Genomic DNA, 18,164 nt, shown 5'->3' with positions numbered 1-18,164 from the left:
GACGACAGGTGATGACACACTAGGTCTCTCTCTCTCTCTCTCTCTCTCTCACACACGCGCACATACAAACACACAGAGCAGCGCACATATGTGCAGAAGCACATAAAGTCTACACTTGTTGTATTCGGCGCATGTGGCAAATAAAGTTTGATTTGATTTTGACATGGACGCACGCACACAAACACACCTTAGTTGGAAACTCATCATTCATGACCTCCTTGGAGCTGGGGGGGGGGGGGGCTATTCCACATCACATTCATAGAAAACAGATGGCCATTTCTGCTAGTTTTACCACAGAGTTTCAGCTAAATAAAGCTGGTCACAATTCACATTTGGAATGATGCAGAGTATTTGCTGCACCACATAAGAGACATTCCACAGTGGAACTGGGAACAGATCTCCATCTGCTACACTGGAATCAGAGCAATAATCCAACTGACAAGCTCTTTGAAAACCAAAACTTAAGAAGAACAAATCTTGGTACAATGACTCAATAATCCATGCATTCTGGAAATGCTATTAAGTCCAAAACTTACGGGCGGAGATAGAAACTTGGCTGTCAGAAGTATTACAATGAAAATGTACTTCTAGTCCGTCTGTTTGCATATTTCAAGAGATGTCATATGAGGGTGCAGTGAGATACCCGATGGTTTGGACGATACTCTTCCTGTCAATTACCTTGAAAGAAACGTATACTTAAAAACTTGAAATCAACCAATCCTCGATAAGACAATGGAAAAATCATATGCTTCAATATCTAAATATTGAAAGACCGTGGGCGATAGAGATGAACGCAATTGAGGACGTGGTGGAGAGTAGTGCAGGCACTGGAGATAGGGGTGAGAGTAGGTGGGTCTGGGCAGGTGTGACGCTGTTGATGTTTGTGTTCGTCTGTATGTTGTCTTTTGTACGTGTATGTTTTGTACAATCGTGGCCAAAAGTTTTGAGAATGACACAAATATTAATTTTCACAAAGTCTGCTGCCTCAGTTTGTATGATTTACATATACTCCAGAATGTTATGAAGAGTGATCAAATTAATTGCAATTAATTGCCAATTAATTGCCATGCAAATTAACTGAATCCCAAAAAAACATGTCCACTGCATTTCAGCACTGCCACAAAAGGACCAGCTGACATCATGTCAATGATTCTCTTGTTAACACAGGTGTGAGTATTGACAAGGACAAGGCTGGAGATCACTCTGTCATGTTGATTGAGTTCCAATAACAGACTGGAAGCTTCAAAAGGAGGGTGGTGCTTGGAATCATTGTTCTTCCTCTGTCAACCATGGTTACCTGCAAGGAAACACGTGCCGTCATCATTGCGTTGCACAAAAAAGGGCTTCACAGGCAAGGATATAGCTGCCAGGAAGATTGCACCTAAATCAACCATTTATCGGATCATTAAGAACTTCAAGGAGAGCGGTTCAATTGTTGTGAAGAAGGCTTCAGGGCGCCCAAGAAAGTCCAGCAAGCGCCAGGACCGTCTCCTAAAGTTAATTCCGCTGCGGGATAGGGGCACCACCAGTACAGAGCTTGCTCAGGAATGGCAGCAGGCAGGTGTGAGTGCATCTGCACGCACAGTGAGGCGAAGGCTTTTGGAGGATGGCCTGGTGTCAAGAACGGCAGCAAAGAAGCCACTTCTCTCCAGACAAAACATCAGGGACAGACTGATATTCTGCAAAAGGTACAGGGATTGGACTGCTGAGGACTGGGGTAAAGTCATTTTCTCTGATGAATCCCCTTTCCGATTGTTTGGAACATCCGGAAAAAAGCTTGTCCGGAGAAGACAAGGTGAGCACTACCATCAGTCCTGTGTCATGCCAACAGTAAAGCATCCTGAGACCTGAGAAAGAATGGTACGAATACATCCTCCGAGAGCAACTTCTCCCAACCATCCAGGAACAGTTTGGTGACGAACAATGCCTTTTCCAGCATGATGGAGCACCTTGCCATAAGACAAAAGTGATAACTAAGTGGCTCGGGGAACAAAACATCGATATTTTGGGTCCATGGCCAGGAAACTCCCCAGACCTTAATCCCATTGAAAACGTGTGGTCAATCCTCAAGAGGCGGGTGGACAAACTAAAAACCCACAAATTCTGTCAAACTCCAAGCATTGATTATGCAAGAATGGGCTGCCATCAGTCAGGATGTGGCTCAGAAGTTAATTGACAGCATGCCAGGGTGGATTGCAGAGGTCTTGAAAAAGAAGGGTCAACACTGCAAATATTGACTCTTTGCATCAACTTCATGTAATTGTCAATAAAAGCCTTTGACATTTATGAAGTGCTTGTAATTATACTTCAGTATTCCATAGTAGCATCTGACAAAAATATATAGACACTGACACAGCAAACTTTGTGGAAATTAATATTTGTGTCATTCTCAAAACATTTGGCCACGACTGTATTGTTTAAACAAATAAATTTTAAATCGTACAAAAAAAGGAATCAGAGCAATAATCAAAACTATACACCCTCTCTTCAAATACTCTCAATTGCTAAGCAACCAGTTTCCATGGCGATCCCGAGGGGACCTGTACACTTGACAGGCATTATAGCTGTAATGTCAGCGACTCTTATTATTTCTCTTCATCACCTTCAGAGGTGAGCCCAGAGGTCAGTTCATTCTCCACCCAACCATGAACTGCCTCTGATGTGAATTACATCTCACCCTGCTCTTACACCAAACTCTGCCTATGAATGGTTCTAAACACCTTCAAGGTGAAATAAAACCTTAGCAAGTTGCAAGAATCTAATTAAACAACTTTGCATGATAAATATAAAAGAACGGTTATGAGTCTCTTAATGATCTTCAAATACCTTGATGAAATACCATTCAATCAGGATCTTATAACATCATAACTGTAAAAGCTCAGGAGTTTTAGATTATGTCCCAAATGGTACCCTACTACTACCTACACTACAGTTCAAAAGTTTGGGGTCAGTTAGAAATGTCCTTGTTTTTGAAAGATTTTATTTTTTTTGTCCATTAAAATAACATCAAATTGATCAGAAATACACTGTAGACATTGGTAATGTTGTAAATGACTATTGTAGCTGGAAACGGCTGACTTTTTTATGGAATATTTACATAGGCCCATTATCAGCAACCATCACTGCATGCATCCCGGAATCGCCTCTTCACTGTGACCATGCGGTGTGGTCGATATAACGCATGGTGGTCGTGAAAAGCACGTCAGCCCTCCGCTGAGTCCCAACTCTCTATTTCCATAATGAGTCGTCGCACAGGCCAGTAAATCTGTCAGCTCAACCACTTTACTCATCTCACAGAGAGAGCCAGGTACTGTAGCCAACTTATCTGCTTGCATGCTTTAAAAAATATAAAAGGTAGAGAAGGTTATGGAGTTACTGGTTCTGGCAGTATTGTATGTAACCATACATGACTCAATATAACTGGGATTCTGACCCGTCATGGTGGTGCAATCCCTTCACTGACAAGGCCCTATCAATAAGCTATCTAATGAGGACTTATTGGCACATTAGACTTTCAATGGTGCCCCAGGACAGACTAAATGTAAGTCTGATTTAAGTTGTGAATAATTATCTTTGTAGTTGACTGCAAAGGACACTTGGACTGTAGAGAAGAAAATAAAAAAAACATTTATTCAGTGGGATCCATTTATTGGCCATGTAGTGATATCACTTGGCAAAGACATCTCTAACTCATTCCATTATGCAACAAATGATGCAGAACTTAAGGCAGCATTGAGTGTGTGCTACAGGTGAAACTGTAGCACAGCAGTGGAACCAATGCTTATTTGCTGTATCTCCAAAGCCTCACTACCCACTTCCCCAAACCTTACAATAAAAAGATTGCCGTTTTGAAACTGCAGTAAAAGTGTAGTAACTGCAGTCTGTGGTATTCTGGACACAGTAATTGCAGAATAACTAGTTATACTGCACTAGAACTGCTAAATTACTGCAGTAAGTTTTGTACAGTATTTGCAGCATACTGCAGTTATACTGCACTTGAACTATTTATACAACAGTGTACTGCAGTTTCACGGCACTCTGAATGCAATCTTTATTTCGTAAGGGAAGAGGTTAGACTCAGCCTGCTGGGGTAGGAAAGGAAAACAAATTCCTCTGGAGGTGACATTCAAGACACCTCTCCGCCTGTCCCCTAGCCATCTCCCTGGCCGTGACCCTACTCTATGGTCTCAGGAAGAGTAGGGATATGCAAAAAAAAAACATTTCCAATTCACACATGTATAAATACACACTTGTACATGTGTTAAAAAAAAAAAAAAAAAATTATACTGTATATCTCAGTTATGTTATGTCCAATTCCATGTCCCTCAGAACATTAATGGTTCTAAAAAAAATACAAAATAAGTGAAGTTACCTATAATGAGGACAATTCAAAAACATACATTTTACAGTGCAAGTTAATATATACACACACACACACTCAGTTCATACGCAAGACCTTTGTCCACCAGTCACTGAAACATCAACCCTTCCAAGTGCTCCTCTTAATAAACCATGACATAGAATTGGTAGGGTCAGTGGTAATCAACTGTTAATATAAATTTGGTATGTTTTAAATCAAGCAACTCCTACCCCCATTGATCACCTCCAAGACTATCTCAGTCAGTCAGATCCACAGAATGAAGGATGAAAGGAAGAACAGGAGGATGGATTAAATAAAGAGAACACAGATGAGTCAAACAGTTACTTTATTTTATGTTCAGGTAAAAACATTAACCTGATGCAGTAAATTATTGCAGATCTTAGAAACCAGCACATGAACGATTGGGCCAGGAGAGAATTGAGTGGAGCCCTCCCCTGGCCACAGACTGCAGGTGCACAACAAGGTTTGTTCCAAGCCAGCAGCCAAAAAAAAAGACAGGAAGAAGAAATTGAAAATTAAAAAAAGGTGAAGCAGACATCCCCACCTCAAACCGGGCATGAAACTGCATATAAACTCTTATTCCATAAATGAACTTGAAATGCTATCTGGCCGTGAAACGATAAAATGAGTCCAGCCAAATGGGTGCGCTCAGCTACAATAGGGATTGGGGGGGGGGGGGGGTCTCAGAGCTTGGCCTAAGCCAGTCAGTCTGTCAGAGCGCACTCCCTCAGCGTCCATCTGAGACACACTACTACTATCAAAGTGAGAGCAAAAAGTAAGTTAACTTATTCAACACACTGGATAACTCTTATCATGTTTGAGCTGAAGCTCTTTGTAATTATAGACCAGAACAATTTCAACTTGGGGAAAAAAAAAAAAATATATATATATATATTTTTAAAAAAGCTGTCATCACTACCCGCAGTCAACCAACTCCAACTCTCATTTCCAAAAAATGTATACGCAAACACACACAAAAGGAGGGGAAGCAGAACCAAAATGCAACAAACTGGGGCCGGGCCGTATAATACAGGAGAACAGAATGGAAAACAGACAAACTGAGGGGGAAAGGAGACATGAGAACAAAGAGCTATTCTATCAAATGTGTAGAATGAGCAGTCTGGAATTTTTTTCTGTACAAATTATCTTTGGAGCTAAAGTGAACCTAGCTTGCTCTATGGACCTCCACCACAGACATTCACCACTGAGGAAACATCCCTTTAAATATCACACAGCAACGCATTTTAAAATGTAACTCAAGTTTTTTTTTCCCTTCTTGTTTTTTTTAACATTACTCAACTGATAATTTTTTTGTTTTGTTCTGTGAGTCATTTAAACGGCTTTTTTGTAGGAGACAGGGGCAGCAAATTTCTTCAATTTCTGCAAGCTGTGTTCTCTAACAAGAAGGCTGTACACACTTGGCCTTGATGTAGGTGATTACAAAAAGAAAAACTAAAAAGGAAGTCATGATTTCATCAGTTTGCTGTAGAAGGCATTTTGAATGGGAGAGACTGCGAGATCAGGACAGGTGGAAGGACTGCTGGCCCTCACGGGCCGCAATCAACAGTTTCTTGCGCATTATCTCGATGCTGGAGTAGTCAGGCAGCTTCAGGTAGTTGACACAGGTCATAACCGACGGCAGGAAGTCGTCCGGGTTCTCCGTCGACTCAAATGTCTTCCGCACGATCGTCAGCGGCGGGTTCAGACTACGGAAACCTGGAGGGAAAGAGGTGGCATGATCAGAATCAGATCAAAACTGCCATGGCTGGATTTGTCTGTCGACAGTTTGTTGTCTTGTCCTATTCTCTGTACTTGAGGTCTGATATTTTCATGTGCATTTGTGGGTTTCCAGTAGAGTGAGCAGTGTCACATTCATTTATTTACTAAGTGCATGAGGGTACGACATAACTACAGCATCAGTTAAAGTGCATTGCACACTGAAAACATGTCACCCAAAGTGTGGGATTGTTCAATTCTCAAATCGGAGAATGGGACCACTCAACTTCGGAGCACAACAAATCTTTAAGTGTGTATGGTGAGTATGTATCCATGACCACTCACCTCCAACAGGCAGCCTTGGGCTTCCTGTTACAAATTGCAGGAAAAGTCTCTGCTGCTCTGCATCGAAACTGCTGAGCACGTCAAACAGGAACCTCACAGCACGACTGTGGAGAAAAACAGACAAAACGTCTAACCACTGCACTCTGACAAGTCCTAAACATGACAGACACTAAGTGTAGGTCTGGTCAGAGCTCTGGTCGGTGGAGTAACTCACCTGTCATGCGTGTAGCCGTGGTCGGGACGACAGCACTCCATCAGGGTCTTGACGTCCCAGGTCTCGGACTTGCTGCCACAAAGCAGCTGATCCAACTACAGGAGGAAGGAAGAGCAAAGAGGGGGTTGGCAACGTGACATCCTGAAGATAACCAAGCACCTAAATAATTGCCTTTTGGGATTATTGATAGCAGTACTCACCTCTTCAGGGTAGAAATACTGCAAGTGATGCAGGGGGAAGACTGACTCAAACCCTTCCCTGAAAGATTCAAACTGCCGGGACACACCTTCATTCATCGTCCAGTAGACCACCAGCTGTGGAGAGAATGGGACCAACGGTCAGCTCCATAAGGAGGTGGACACTGGTTTGTGGAGAGTCTATGTAGGAGCGATGTAAGTGTGTGTGCACAAGCTACCCACCCTGAGGTACTCCTCCAGATTGTAGATGGTGACAGGGATGTCCTTGCCTCCCTTCTTCAGCTCAATGTTGGGGAAACCGGGGAGGGTAAAGTCCAGGCCCAGATCCTCCACAGAGCAGCCGTTCATGTTGAGACTCTCCAGCGCCTGCTGCAGGGTCTCCCTCGTCTGGGAGGAAACAGGCCTTTTATTAATATGGGGAACGTAACATGAAAAGCATCATCAATCTGATAGGGAGGGGCCATAACGGTTTCACACTCCACCAAGCACTCTCCTTAGCAAAACATCACTGACACTTGAGTACAGCTGCAAATTCTGACACACATTAAATTTACGTGTGGACTGCAGACCCCTTTGCGCAGTGCGTGGGGAGAGCCACTAAGCGGATGTCTATTGGAGTGTAAATCAAGCCTTACTAAAGCTACCACTATGAACCCCATCTCTGAGAAAGACCTCCATAAGAATATCCAAGTTCTCATCACCAAAGACAAATTGTAATGACTGAGGTTAGCTGCATCTGGGGAGGTTGTGTATCGGGGACTGACTTGGGAGCGGTCCTGCTCCAGCCTTCTCTTCTGGCGGATGATGTCCTCCAGGTGCTGGATGGACTTGGCCACGCCCGGGTCGATGTTGATCAGGTCGTGGGAGCTGATGGACGTCTCGTGCCGCAGCATCCACTTGTAGAAGGGCAGCCCCAGGGGCAGGTCCAGCTGGGAGGGAGACAGGTGTTAGATCAGCAGAGGGCTCCCTACTGAGAGGTTCAGGTAAGTGTACGATTCTGCTTGAAAGGTGAGAGCATGTAGGAGGGCTTTAGAAGAGGGGAGTTAAAGTAGGAGCACAGAAAAAATTAATATACAAATCACCCAAATACAAATCATCCTTATTCTGGCAAACAGGGCTTAAGGAAAGTAATGTAAGTGTAAAATCCACTCCAAAACAACTAAAAGTGAAGGTCTAGAAGCATTAGCAGTGTAGACTACACAGAGACTGGTCCACTGGTCAGAGGTACAAAGTGTTACTGTTTACCAGTCTGAAGTCCATTATAGCCTTGGCCATCAGCTTGCCCAGGAAGCGGAACTTCATCTTGATTTTGGCGATGTGTGCCGGTTTGGTTGTCCTGCCAAAGGGAACGGCAAACAGCCCTCTGGAGCTGAACATGTACTTGGTCCCTTCTTGGCTTCCTGGGAGAAGAGGAAATTTAGGGAGAGGAAGAGTTGTTCCAATGTAGGTCTCCAAGACAAGCTACTCAGCAATGATCCGTCCTCTTTAGGAGCCCATATCTCCGCATGTGACTTAACAGCTGCCACCATGGCACATCTTGGAAAACTGTAGGAGAGCCTTTATATCTAAAATAAATCATATATTTCTGTCCAAATTACATTTTGTTGTTTGTTGCAGAAATCACTTCTAAAATTATTTTAGCAGCTCCTATTTAGAGACCAATATATTCCCCAGAGGGTTGGAGTAGAAAGTTACCTTTTGGGTTGGACAGGGCGACCTCCTCACCCCTCCACAGCCCGAGGTCGGCCCTCTGCAGCTCCTGGGAGACCAGGGCGTAGAACTCCAGGGTGGGACCCAGCCCTGTGCCCACCTGACAGAAGGACAGAGACCAGGGGAGTAAGGGAGAGCGAGAAAGAAAGAGGCAGGAGAGCGATGGAGCTTCTAAGTCTAGGATCATGTTCAAAATCTACCCCACCAAATGACTCCATGTTCTGTGGTACCTTATGAGAGGGACAAACTCAAAATGGAGGTGATTGAACAGTGCTCTGTAATTAGGGTGTGAACGCGTGTACTGTACCTCGTTCTCATACTGGATCTCCAGCATGGCTCTGGAGCTGCCGAGGTCCTGCATCACTGACTCCGCCTGCTTCAGCAGCTCCTCACGGTTTATCGTTCGCTAGAGACAGGGGGAAGAGCAGAAATGAGGAGTTAGTGAAAAGACAAACAGGAGTCAGTAGAGTACAAAAAGCAGGCTGGATATTTAATTGGTGATGTCCACTCCTCTTGGCTACACTTATTAAACCGATTCCAGAAAGGCATACATCGAGTCGATTAGGTGACATTACACCAAAATATTCAACACCTTTTTTCTGTCGAGGCGGGGCGCCACACGGCTGTCCTGGGAATCTGACTGGTTGATCTCAGGATTGGTGTCAAGGAGGCGCTGCATGGCCCGGTCGCGGTCAAAAGCAGTCACATAGAAGAGCATCTGCCGTGTGTCGAATGGGAAGAAGAAGGGACTGGGGAGAAGGGAGTAACAATGATAGTTGGTCAAAATGCAAAGCATCTATGTACTCACCGGACAGTTTATTAGGTACACCCATCTACACTGAACAAAAATATAAAACGCATCATGTTAAGTGCTGGTCCCATGTTTCAAGAAAAATTGTTAACACATTTGTTCACATCCCTGTTCGTGACATAATCCATCCAGCCGACAGGTGTGACATATCAAGAAGCTGATTAGACAGCATGATCAGCACACAGGTGCACCTTGTGCTGGGGACAATACAAGGCCACTAAAATGGGCTGTTGTCACAACACCAGATGTCAAGTTTTGAAGGAGCATTGACATGCTGACTGGAGGACTGTCCACCAGAGCTCTTGCCAGAATTTCTTTACCGTAAACCTCCATCCTTTTAGAGAATTTGGCAGTACGTCCAACTGGCCTCACAATGGCAGACTGTGTAACCACACCAGCCCAGGACCTCCACATTTGGATTCTTTACCTGCAGGATCGTCAGACCAGCCATCCGGACAGCTGATGAAACTGTGGGTTTATATAACCAAATTCTTTGCACAAACTGTCAGAAACAGTTTCAGAGAAACTCATCTGCGTGCTCACCAGGATCTTGACCTGACTGCAGTTCGGCGTCTTAAACTTCAGTGGGCATATGCTCACCTTCGATGGCCCCTGGCACGCTAGAGAAGTGCGCTTCATGCATGAATCCCGGTTTCAACTGTACCAGGCAGATAGCGTGTATGGTGTCGTGTGGGCAAGCAGTTTGCCGATGTCAACGTTAGGAACAGTGCCCCATGGTGGCAGTGGGGTTTTGATACTGGCAGGCATAAGCTACGGACAACGAACACAATTTTATCGATGGGAATTTGAATGCAGAGGTACTGTGATGAGATCCCAAGGCCCAGTGTCGTGCCATTTACCCACCACCATCACCTCATGTTTCAGCATGTTAACCTCTCTGGGATACGTGGGATGCTAGCAAATGCAGAGCGCCAAATTCAAATAAATTCCTATAAAAATCAAACTTTCATGAAATCACACATGTAGCTTTAATTTGGTATCTTACACGTTGGCTGGATTCACAACATGTCAGATTTCAGAAAGGCTTTTTGGCAAAAGCAAACAATGCTATTATCTGAGCATAGCACCATAGTAAACAAGAAAACATTTCAACCCTGCAGGCGCAACACAAAACGCAGAAATATATAAATCATGCCTTACCTTTGACGAGCTTCTTCTGTCAGCACTCCAATATGTCCCATAAACATCACAAATGGTCCTTTTGTTTGATTAATTCCTTCCATATATATATCCAAAATGTCCATTTATATGGCGCGTTTGATCCAGAAAAATCACCGGTTCCAACTAGCGCAACGTGACGACAAAATATCTCAAGTTACCTGTAAACGTTGCCAAAACATTTCAAACTACTTTTGTAATACAACTTTAGGTATTTTTTAAAGTAAATAATTGATCAAATTGAAGACGGGATGATCTGTGTTCAATACAGGAAGACAAACACAAGCATGCTTTCTGGTCTTGCACCTCTATCAAACAGTACACATGAAGAGACACTTGTTGAAGATGGCCATACTTCTTCATTACACAAAAGGAATAGCCTCAACAAATTTCTAAAGACTGTTGACATCCAGTGGAAGCGGCAGGAACTTTAAGCAAGTCCCTTTGAAATCTGGAATCCCAATGAAACCTCATTGAGAGGGTGAACTCAAAAACAAAACCTGAATGTTTGTCCTCTGGGTTTCGCCTGCTACATAAGTTCTGTTATGCTCACAGACAAGATTCAAACAGTTTTAGAAACTTCAGAGTGTTTTATATCCATATCTACTAACAATATGCATATCTTATCTTCTGGGGATGAGTAGCAGGCAGTTGAAATTGGGCATGCTTTTCATCCAAAATTCCAAATACTGCCCCCTATCCTAGAGAAGTTAATGCACATGTCGCGAGGATCTGTACACACTTCCTTGAAGATGAAAATGGCCCAGTTCTTCAATGGCCTGCATACTCACCAGACATGTCACCCATTGGGCATGTTTGGTATGCTCTGGAATGATGTGTATGACGGCGTGCTCCAAATCCTGACAATATATCCAGCAACTTCGCACAGCCATTGAAGAGGAGTGGGACAACATTTCACAATCAGACTGAAATTCTATGTGAAGGAGATGTCGCACTGCATGAGGCAAATGGTCACACCAGATCCCGACTGGTTCTCTGATCCACACAACTACCTTTTTTCTTTAAAAGGTATCTGACCAACAGATCTGTAATACCAATCATGTGAAATCAATAGATTATGGCCTAATTATATTTTTTTAATTGACCGATTTCCTTATATGAACTGTAACTAAGTAAAAACTTTGAAATTGTTGCATGTTGCATTTATATTTTTAGTCAGTGTAGTACCAGGTCTGACCCTTCTTTGCCTCCAGAACAGCCGGAATTCTGTGGGCCATTCTACAAGGTGTCAGGAAACTTTCCTGGTGCGATGGCATCCCGCAGTTGCTTCAGAATGGAAGGCGGTGCATTCATGCGAACAGCCCAATCCATCTCATCCTAAAGACGCTCTATTGGGTTGAGGCCACTCAAGTAAAGTGAACTTGCTCTCATGTTCCAGGCTGCTTTTCCACTCAATTGTCCAGTGTTGGTGATCGCGTACCCCTGGAGCCAATTCTTGTTTTTAGCTGATTGGAGTGAAACCCGGTGTCTGCTACAATAGCCCATCCGTGACAAGGATTAACAAGGTGTGCACCACTACTGGTCCACTTGTGGCTTGCCTGTTTGCACGATTCTTGCCATTCGCCTTCGACCTCCCGTCCGGTTTTCGCTGAAAGGAAAGCCATTAACTGGACGTTTTTTTGTTCATCGCACAATTCTTGGTAAACCCTAGACACTGTCTTGGGTGAAAAGCCGAGGAGTGCGGGGTTTGAGATATTGGATCCGGTGCACCTGGCACAGACAATCATACCACACTCACTTAGAATGGGCAAAAAAAGTGACCTAACGTTCAATCAAACAGTAACTGAATGCCTCGATGCCTGCTTTATATAGTTGGCGACGTGACTCCCTGTGTGTAGGCGCGATCCATTTTCGTGGAAGAGGTGGTGTACCTAATAAACAGGGCAGTAAGTATATATATATATTCAGTTGCTTATGTGGGGTTAACCTTGGGCCTGGAAGAGAAAATTGAAGTCTCAGTTTACTTCCTGAATTGAAATGGAATTGTCCCCAACCTTGGTCTAGACATGCGGTTTGAGGACATTGCATTAGTGAATACTCAGTCAAATATTCAAGAAAAGCTAGGGCAGGTTTTTGTGGGTGTTTATGAGCTGAAAAGTAGTTACCAGGTCTTGCCGAGCTCTGTGAGCCAGGTGGGGATGTTGCCGGTCATGATGACCAGAGGGTCCTGCAGCTGTCGGTTGGCCTTGGCTGTCAGCTTACTGTTGATGAACTCACTGGTGGGGATGATCTCCTTAGAAACAGCATTCTGAAAAAAACAACCTCAGTCTACTGGAAATACAACAGTGCCCCTTCTCTGATGCAAAGAAACAGGGGGCTAGGTTGTTTGAATGCAAAAAGGACCATTATTTTGGGCAACTGTGTGCACTAAGACAGCTGTCTAGCTATCAGACAGTTATAGTCATATGGTACATTGTGGTTTACCTTCTACAAGCGCACAGACTATAAAGATATCTTTAGCATTATGTTGAACATGACAGACAGAGGGCAGACATACAGGCTTGAGTCACAAATGGCAACATATTCCCTACATGGTGGACTACTTCTGACCAGATCCCTATTGGTCCTGGTCAAAAGTAGTGCATTATAAAAAGGTTATAGGGTGCCTTCTGGGAGTTCAGTTGTTCAGTTAGTGCCAGTATCTGCGGGCTGGAGAGGGGATAGGACAGGTTACTCACGTCGTACAGGTAGAACCAGTAACTACTAATGGAGTGCAGCACCCTCAGCAACAGGTTGACATCCAGAGACGGGTCGTCGAAGGTGATGCTCTCTGGGGGTTCTGACATGAGGTACATCTCCAACGGGCTGGCCACGCTGGGACACACGCCGTCTGGGAGAGGAGAGAGCAAGTCAGGGTCATAATTCGTGCACACTGTAGCAAAACGTTTTGCAATGGGAAACAAAAACAAGCGTTTATTGGACAAGGGCAGGTAGTCACTTGTTCGTCCTTTTATTCCGTTTTGTGGCCAATGAATACGACACAGATGTGGTAGCTAAACTAACATGATACAATGTATAGTATGAGATAAGGATTTGAATGGACAGATTTAGTGTAGGTTAAAGAATGGTCAAATATCCTATGTAGTGCACTACTTTCAAAGTAATAGGGTGTCATTTGAGACTGTAAAAGCCCTTTGGCCAGGGGGTTAGTGCAAAAGCAAAGATTTGGAAATACATTTGATTAATTGATTAGACTGACCATATCTGTGGGTTTGTGTGAAGAGGTCATCTCAGGTCACTAATTCAGACGGTACAAAAAAATAAGTAAATTCAACAGTCACTAAGCACCGGCCCAGAATTTTGGGCACACTGATGGATAGCAACTGTAGTCCAACACCTCAGACAAGCTCATGTTTAAAACCCTTGGAAGCCATGGAGGGCTATGATTGTTTTTATTTTAACTATGATACATGAAATTTAGAGCGTGTTGTAATATTTTTCGAAAGCAAAATTATACTGAGGTTACATTGTTTGCTCGCTAGCAACGTACTAGACCATTCGGAGGAGCAGAAGGGAAATATTTTTTGCACCAATCTCCGATAGTGTAACGACACTGATCGGCTACCATATGGGGCCAAAAGTGTTTATTGGGATCTCTTCTTGAAGATAGTGGTTTCCTTATGTTTTGATCGCATACAGACCCTTCACCAGTGGTTTAAAGACAATGTTACATATAGGGTTAATATAACTGGTTCTCCAAATGCATGTTAGCTAGCTAAGTTGGCTATATTCAAAGAAAATAATGCTAATCTGCTGTTGGCATTAGCCAACAATTAAGAGAGCACTTGGCAGAAAAAGTAAGAAAGCTCAGGAAAAACATTGACACATTTATCCTCTTATTTTTGTTGCCACAAAACGATCTCCATATTTCCATGGGTTACCTTCAGATGAGTCCCATGATACTCGTGGGGGTCGTAGAGCAAAACAGAGAACATCCTTGTGAGTCATCTTTCCACTACAGACGTTTTCATGAGAAGACCAATTTTCTGGTTGGAAAAGCACCGCTATAACTCAGCCAACTTCCATCGCAGATGCGGAAGGACGACATGGGCAGATAAGGTGGATTTAGACGCAGCCCAAAAAAAACCCCAAAACATCTCTAGCTTAAACTGACATGTCGATGGGGATTCTTAATTGTTTAATTTTGTTTTACTTAGATTGACGCACGGGTTCGGAAATAGACTTAAGGATTAAAAACAGTTTGAGGGGTTTTCTCTTGTGGTTTGAAAGATTAATTGGGCTTCGTGAAAATGTTGACCGAGGCAAGGCTTAGCGAAGGGTCTGTTAACTTGTTTCAAACAGAAGAAGCAGGTCAGCTCACTCCCTCCCCACTGTAAGGAGTACATTAGAGTTGCACTATAAAATAAACCAGCAGAACTTGTCTCTCAGTCTCCAGGCCAGTAGACAACACAGACACCCACCTAGGCCCAGAGGTGGTGGTAGTGGTTCCTACCGTGCCACAGCTCGTCCTGTTTCTTGGCATTGCGGGGCGAGGTCTTGGTGGGGGCAGTCTGTGCCCGGCCCCTCTTCCCTCCCACCACATCCTTAGTGCCATCCTCATCCTCCCTCACTGGCTTATACCTAAGGGATAGAGAGTCTCTACGTAAAGCATATCGTGGAACATGACTACACTGCCATGTCAGTTGCATTTGATCACTAACTCAGCCACCTATTAGACGTGTGTTTGCCACCCACTACAAGCACCCACTACAAGCATCAGTCAGATATGTTCAGGGCCAAATGCAGGTAGATTTAGGTATTGGCGGGCAAGAACTATCTACCTATCTATCTATCTATTTCACCCGCCACAATGGCGGGTGGTCAATTTGCAGGGCTCTAGTGTGAGCATTACATTTGCGACTAAAAATAGACAATTGCACATGTGCTTATACTTAGAAAAATGCTGTAGTAGCCGTTTACAAAGTATTTCTGCTGTTGTTTCATAGCCGTTTATTGCACAAATAAAAACGGATCCTATATCCCACCTCAAGCAGCAACACTGCCTGGCAGGGGAGCTAAGCTCACTGAGTGAAGTGATGATAGATACATTTTGAGGCACTGGGCACAGGCAAAAGATTGTCTAATATACTCTATTTACATAGTTTTTTTCACAAGTTCAGTTGTTTTTCAACATTAGTTTGAGTCTGCTGCGTCAACAGAGCGAAGAGAAGCCTTAGATGCCAAATTTTAGACATGTGACTGGACTCGGGTGGCCCCGTTACTATGATAACCATGTGCCCTTAAAGGGGCAGCAGAACATTTTGTGTCTGATCATTTTAATTAAAAGAGAGGTAAAAAAAAATAATGAAATTGAGCAACACACTACAATACTTCTTACTAATACATTTCTTGTTTTAGAAACATGGTCATCTGTTTTATGTAATTACAGCAAAAAAATATTTTGGCTGATAAAACAAATCTGAGGGGCAGGTAGATTTTCACATCTACCTGCCACAGTGGCTGGTGGACCAAAAACACCATTTTAGGCTATGGTTGGGTTCGTTAATCAGTCCAGCCTATAGACTGGTGTGTGTGGACAGCCAGCGAAAAGGAATTACCATATGGTGTGGGTTTTGGTCCAGATGCCGGCCCGTCCGAGCGGGTTGGCCTCGTCATCTGTTGACTCCCTCTCCTCTTCTGCCTGCAGGCTGAACTGCCGCACCGCCTGGTAAACCGTCATGTTGTAGGGCAGCAGGTGGTCGCCGATGTAGAACTGCAGCCGGTGGCGCACGCTGCCTGAGTTCAGGAACTGGGCCGCCTGGACAGAGATAGACGGTCAAATTAGGGTGGAAGGTAACATCGTTATTGGTGGGGGAAAGAGGTATTATCCAATATGGAGAGTATTTTGCAAGGACAATGTAGCTACGTACCAGAGATTCATCAATTTCATCGTCTGAACCATCATCGTCACTGTCCTCATCCTCCTCTCTTATTCGTCCGTAACCTGTAGAGACAAAAGTCCCATTGAGCACGTCAGCATGTTAACCATAAATGTCAGTAATACAAGGAGACATTCTATTCTGCCAGAAGTGAAGGACAGAAATACTCTGGGAAGGAACTTGAGAAAGCAGCCCCGTTGGATGAAGATCATTTGTGGGTGACCTATGTTCCTCACAGAGTGAAAGGGCTTACGTCAAGTCAGTAACTCAATGCAAAGAGACAGTTCCCAGTGCTCACCTCGGACCACCAGGTAGCGTTCAATGGCCTGTACCAAAGCCAGGGGGTCAATTTTCACCGGGCCCCCCTTCCACTGCTTCACATTGGTGCAGTCCGGGTGCCTCTGCAGCTGACACTTGAGTTGGTGTGTGTTAAAGAACTTCAGAGCCTGAGAACCTCTGAAGAACACGCATGTCAACAGACAAGATCACAATGATACAAAACAGGTAAATACGGGCAAGTCCCCTTCCTTGACCTACACCCATATAGACTTCAATAGGGAATCACACATTAAGTAAACACACATTAGTGAATGGCTGACAAAAATAGGGTTTGTGGAAGAAAAGGAAGGGATGGAACTTGGTAACTGAACTAACCTGCTCCCGTTGCCGTTGCCACTGGGGAAGTCGTGCACCTTGACAGGGAACTGCTCCATCTGGCTTAGGCAGTTGTTCATCTTGCGCACCAGTGACAGCAGGGGCCCGTTCTCAGACGGCTCCAGGCGGCCTGCCGGCTCCATCCCCGGGGTCTGGACAGGCATACACGGGAGGGACACACTTCAAACAAACTGCAAAGACTTGTCGTATTAAAACAGGGCACACCGTAGAAACATTTTTGAAACAGAAAAATGTTTTTTTTTAAAAAGCATTTATTTCTGGGATAAGGTAGTTCCTCCCTTTGTCAGTTTTATTCCATTTGTTTCCTACTGAGTACAACCAGGGTTGAATATTGCCGTTGTAAAAAAAAAAAAAAATGACAAAGCATGGTTTATCACTCAATTGTGTCATACAGTGCAAGGAGCTATAAAAAAGTTGAGCTGAAAAAGATGAAGCTTTTTGTCCGTATGGAAAATGTCTGCAATTCCCTAAAATGTTGTGCACAAATGTGTTTACATTCCTGTTACTGAGCATTTTTCCTTCGCCAAGATAATCCATCCACCTGACAGCTATGGCATTAATCTTTCAAGGAGCTGATTTAACAGCATGATCATTACACAGGTGCACCTTGAACTGGGGACAGTAGAAGTCCATTCAAATGTGCAGTTTTGTCACAACACCATGCCACAGATGTCTCAAGTTGAGGGAGTGTGCAATTGGCATGCTGACTGCAGGGATATCCACCAGAGCTGTTACTAGAAGTTTGAACGGTCATTTCTCTACCATAAGCCGCCTCCGTGGTTTTAGAGAATTTAACAGCATATCCAACCGGCCTCACACCCAGACGACGTGTATGGTGTTGTGTGGGTGAGCTGTTTGCTGACGTCAACGTTGAGAACAGAGGTTATGGTTTGGGCATGCATAAGCTACAGACAAACAATTGCATTTTATGGATGGCAGTTTCAATGCACAGAGATATCATGACGAGATCCTGAGGCCCACTGTCGTGCCATTCATCCGCCGCCAACTCATGTTTTCACATAACACACAGCCCCAT

The 18,164-nt window shown here is 44.0% G+C and overlaps 1 protein-coding gene across 4 annotated transcripts in view; it reads right to left on the bottom strand.

The window, feature by feature from the left end:
- Positions 1–4,689: 4,689 nt before the first annotated feature.
- Positions 4,690–18,164, bottom strand: part of LOC110507608 (E3 ubiquitin-protein ligase TRIP12) — a 45,924-nt gene continuing 32,449 nt past the window's right edge. For all 4 annotated transcript variants that reach the window (XM_021587704.3, XM_021587706.3, XM_021587705.3 and 1 more), the window contains exons 26-42: positions 17,108–17,259; positions 16,752–16,909; positions 16,445–16,518; positions 16,133–16,332; positions 15,028–15,155; positions 13,253–13,404; positions 12,680–12,822; positions 9,156–9,312; positions 8,871–8,969; positions 8,549–8,663; positions 8,099–8,253; positions 7,618–7,782; positions 7,076–7,240; positions 6,857–6,970; positions 6,657–6,751; positions 6,443–6,546; positions 4,690–6,097 (exon numbers count right to left, since the gene is read on the bottom strand). In XM_021587704.3, the coding sequence (XP_021443379.1) occupies positions 5,901–6,097; positions 6,443–6,546; positions 6,657–6,751; positions 6,857–6,970; positions 7,076–7,240; positions 7,618–7,782; positions 8,099–8,253; positions 8,549–8,663; positions 8,871–8,969; positions 9,156–9,312; positions 12,680–12,822; positions 13,253–13,404; positions 15,028–15,155; positions 16,133–16,332; positions 16,445–16,518; positions 16,752–16,909; positions 17,108–17,259 (2,373 nt within the window). In that variant the 3' untranslated portion in view covers positions 4,690–5,900. The remainder of the gene's footprint in view (positions 6,098–6,442; positions 6,547–6,656; positions 6,752–6,856; positions 6,971–7,075; positions 7,241–7,617; positions 7,783–8,098; positions 8,254–8,548; positions 8,664–8,870; positions 8,970–9,155; positions 9,313–12,679; positions 12,823–13,252; positions 13,405–15,027; positions 15,156–16,132; positions 16,333–16,444; positions 16,519–16,751; positions 16,910–17,107; positions 17,260–18,164) is intronic.

Source organism: Oncorhynchus mykiss, chromosome 27 (assembly GCF_057628025.1).
Source record: "Oncorhynchus mykiss isolate SJ-2025 chromosome 27, ASM5762802v1, whole genome shotgun sequence".
In the NCBI taxonomy this organism is placed as follows: Eukaryota; Metazoa; Chordata; class Actinopteri; order Salmoniformes; family Salmonidae; genus Oncorhynchus; species Oncorhynchus mykiss.
Note: the sequence above shows the minus strand (reverse complement) of the source record. Positions and strands in the feature narration are given on the sequence as shown.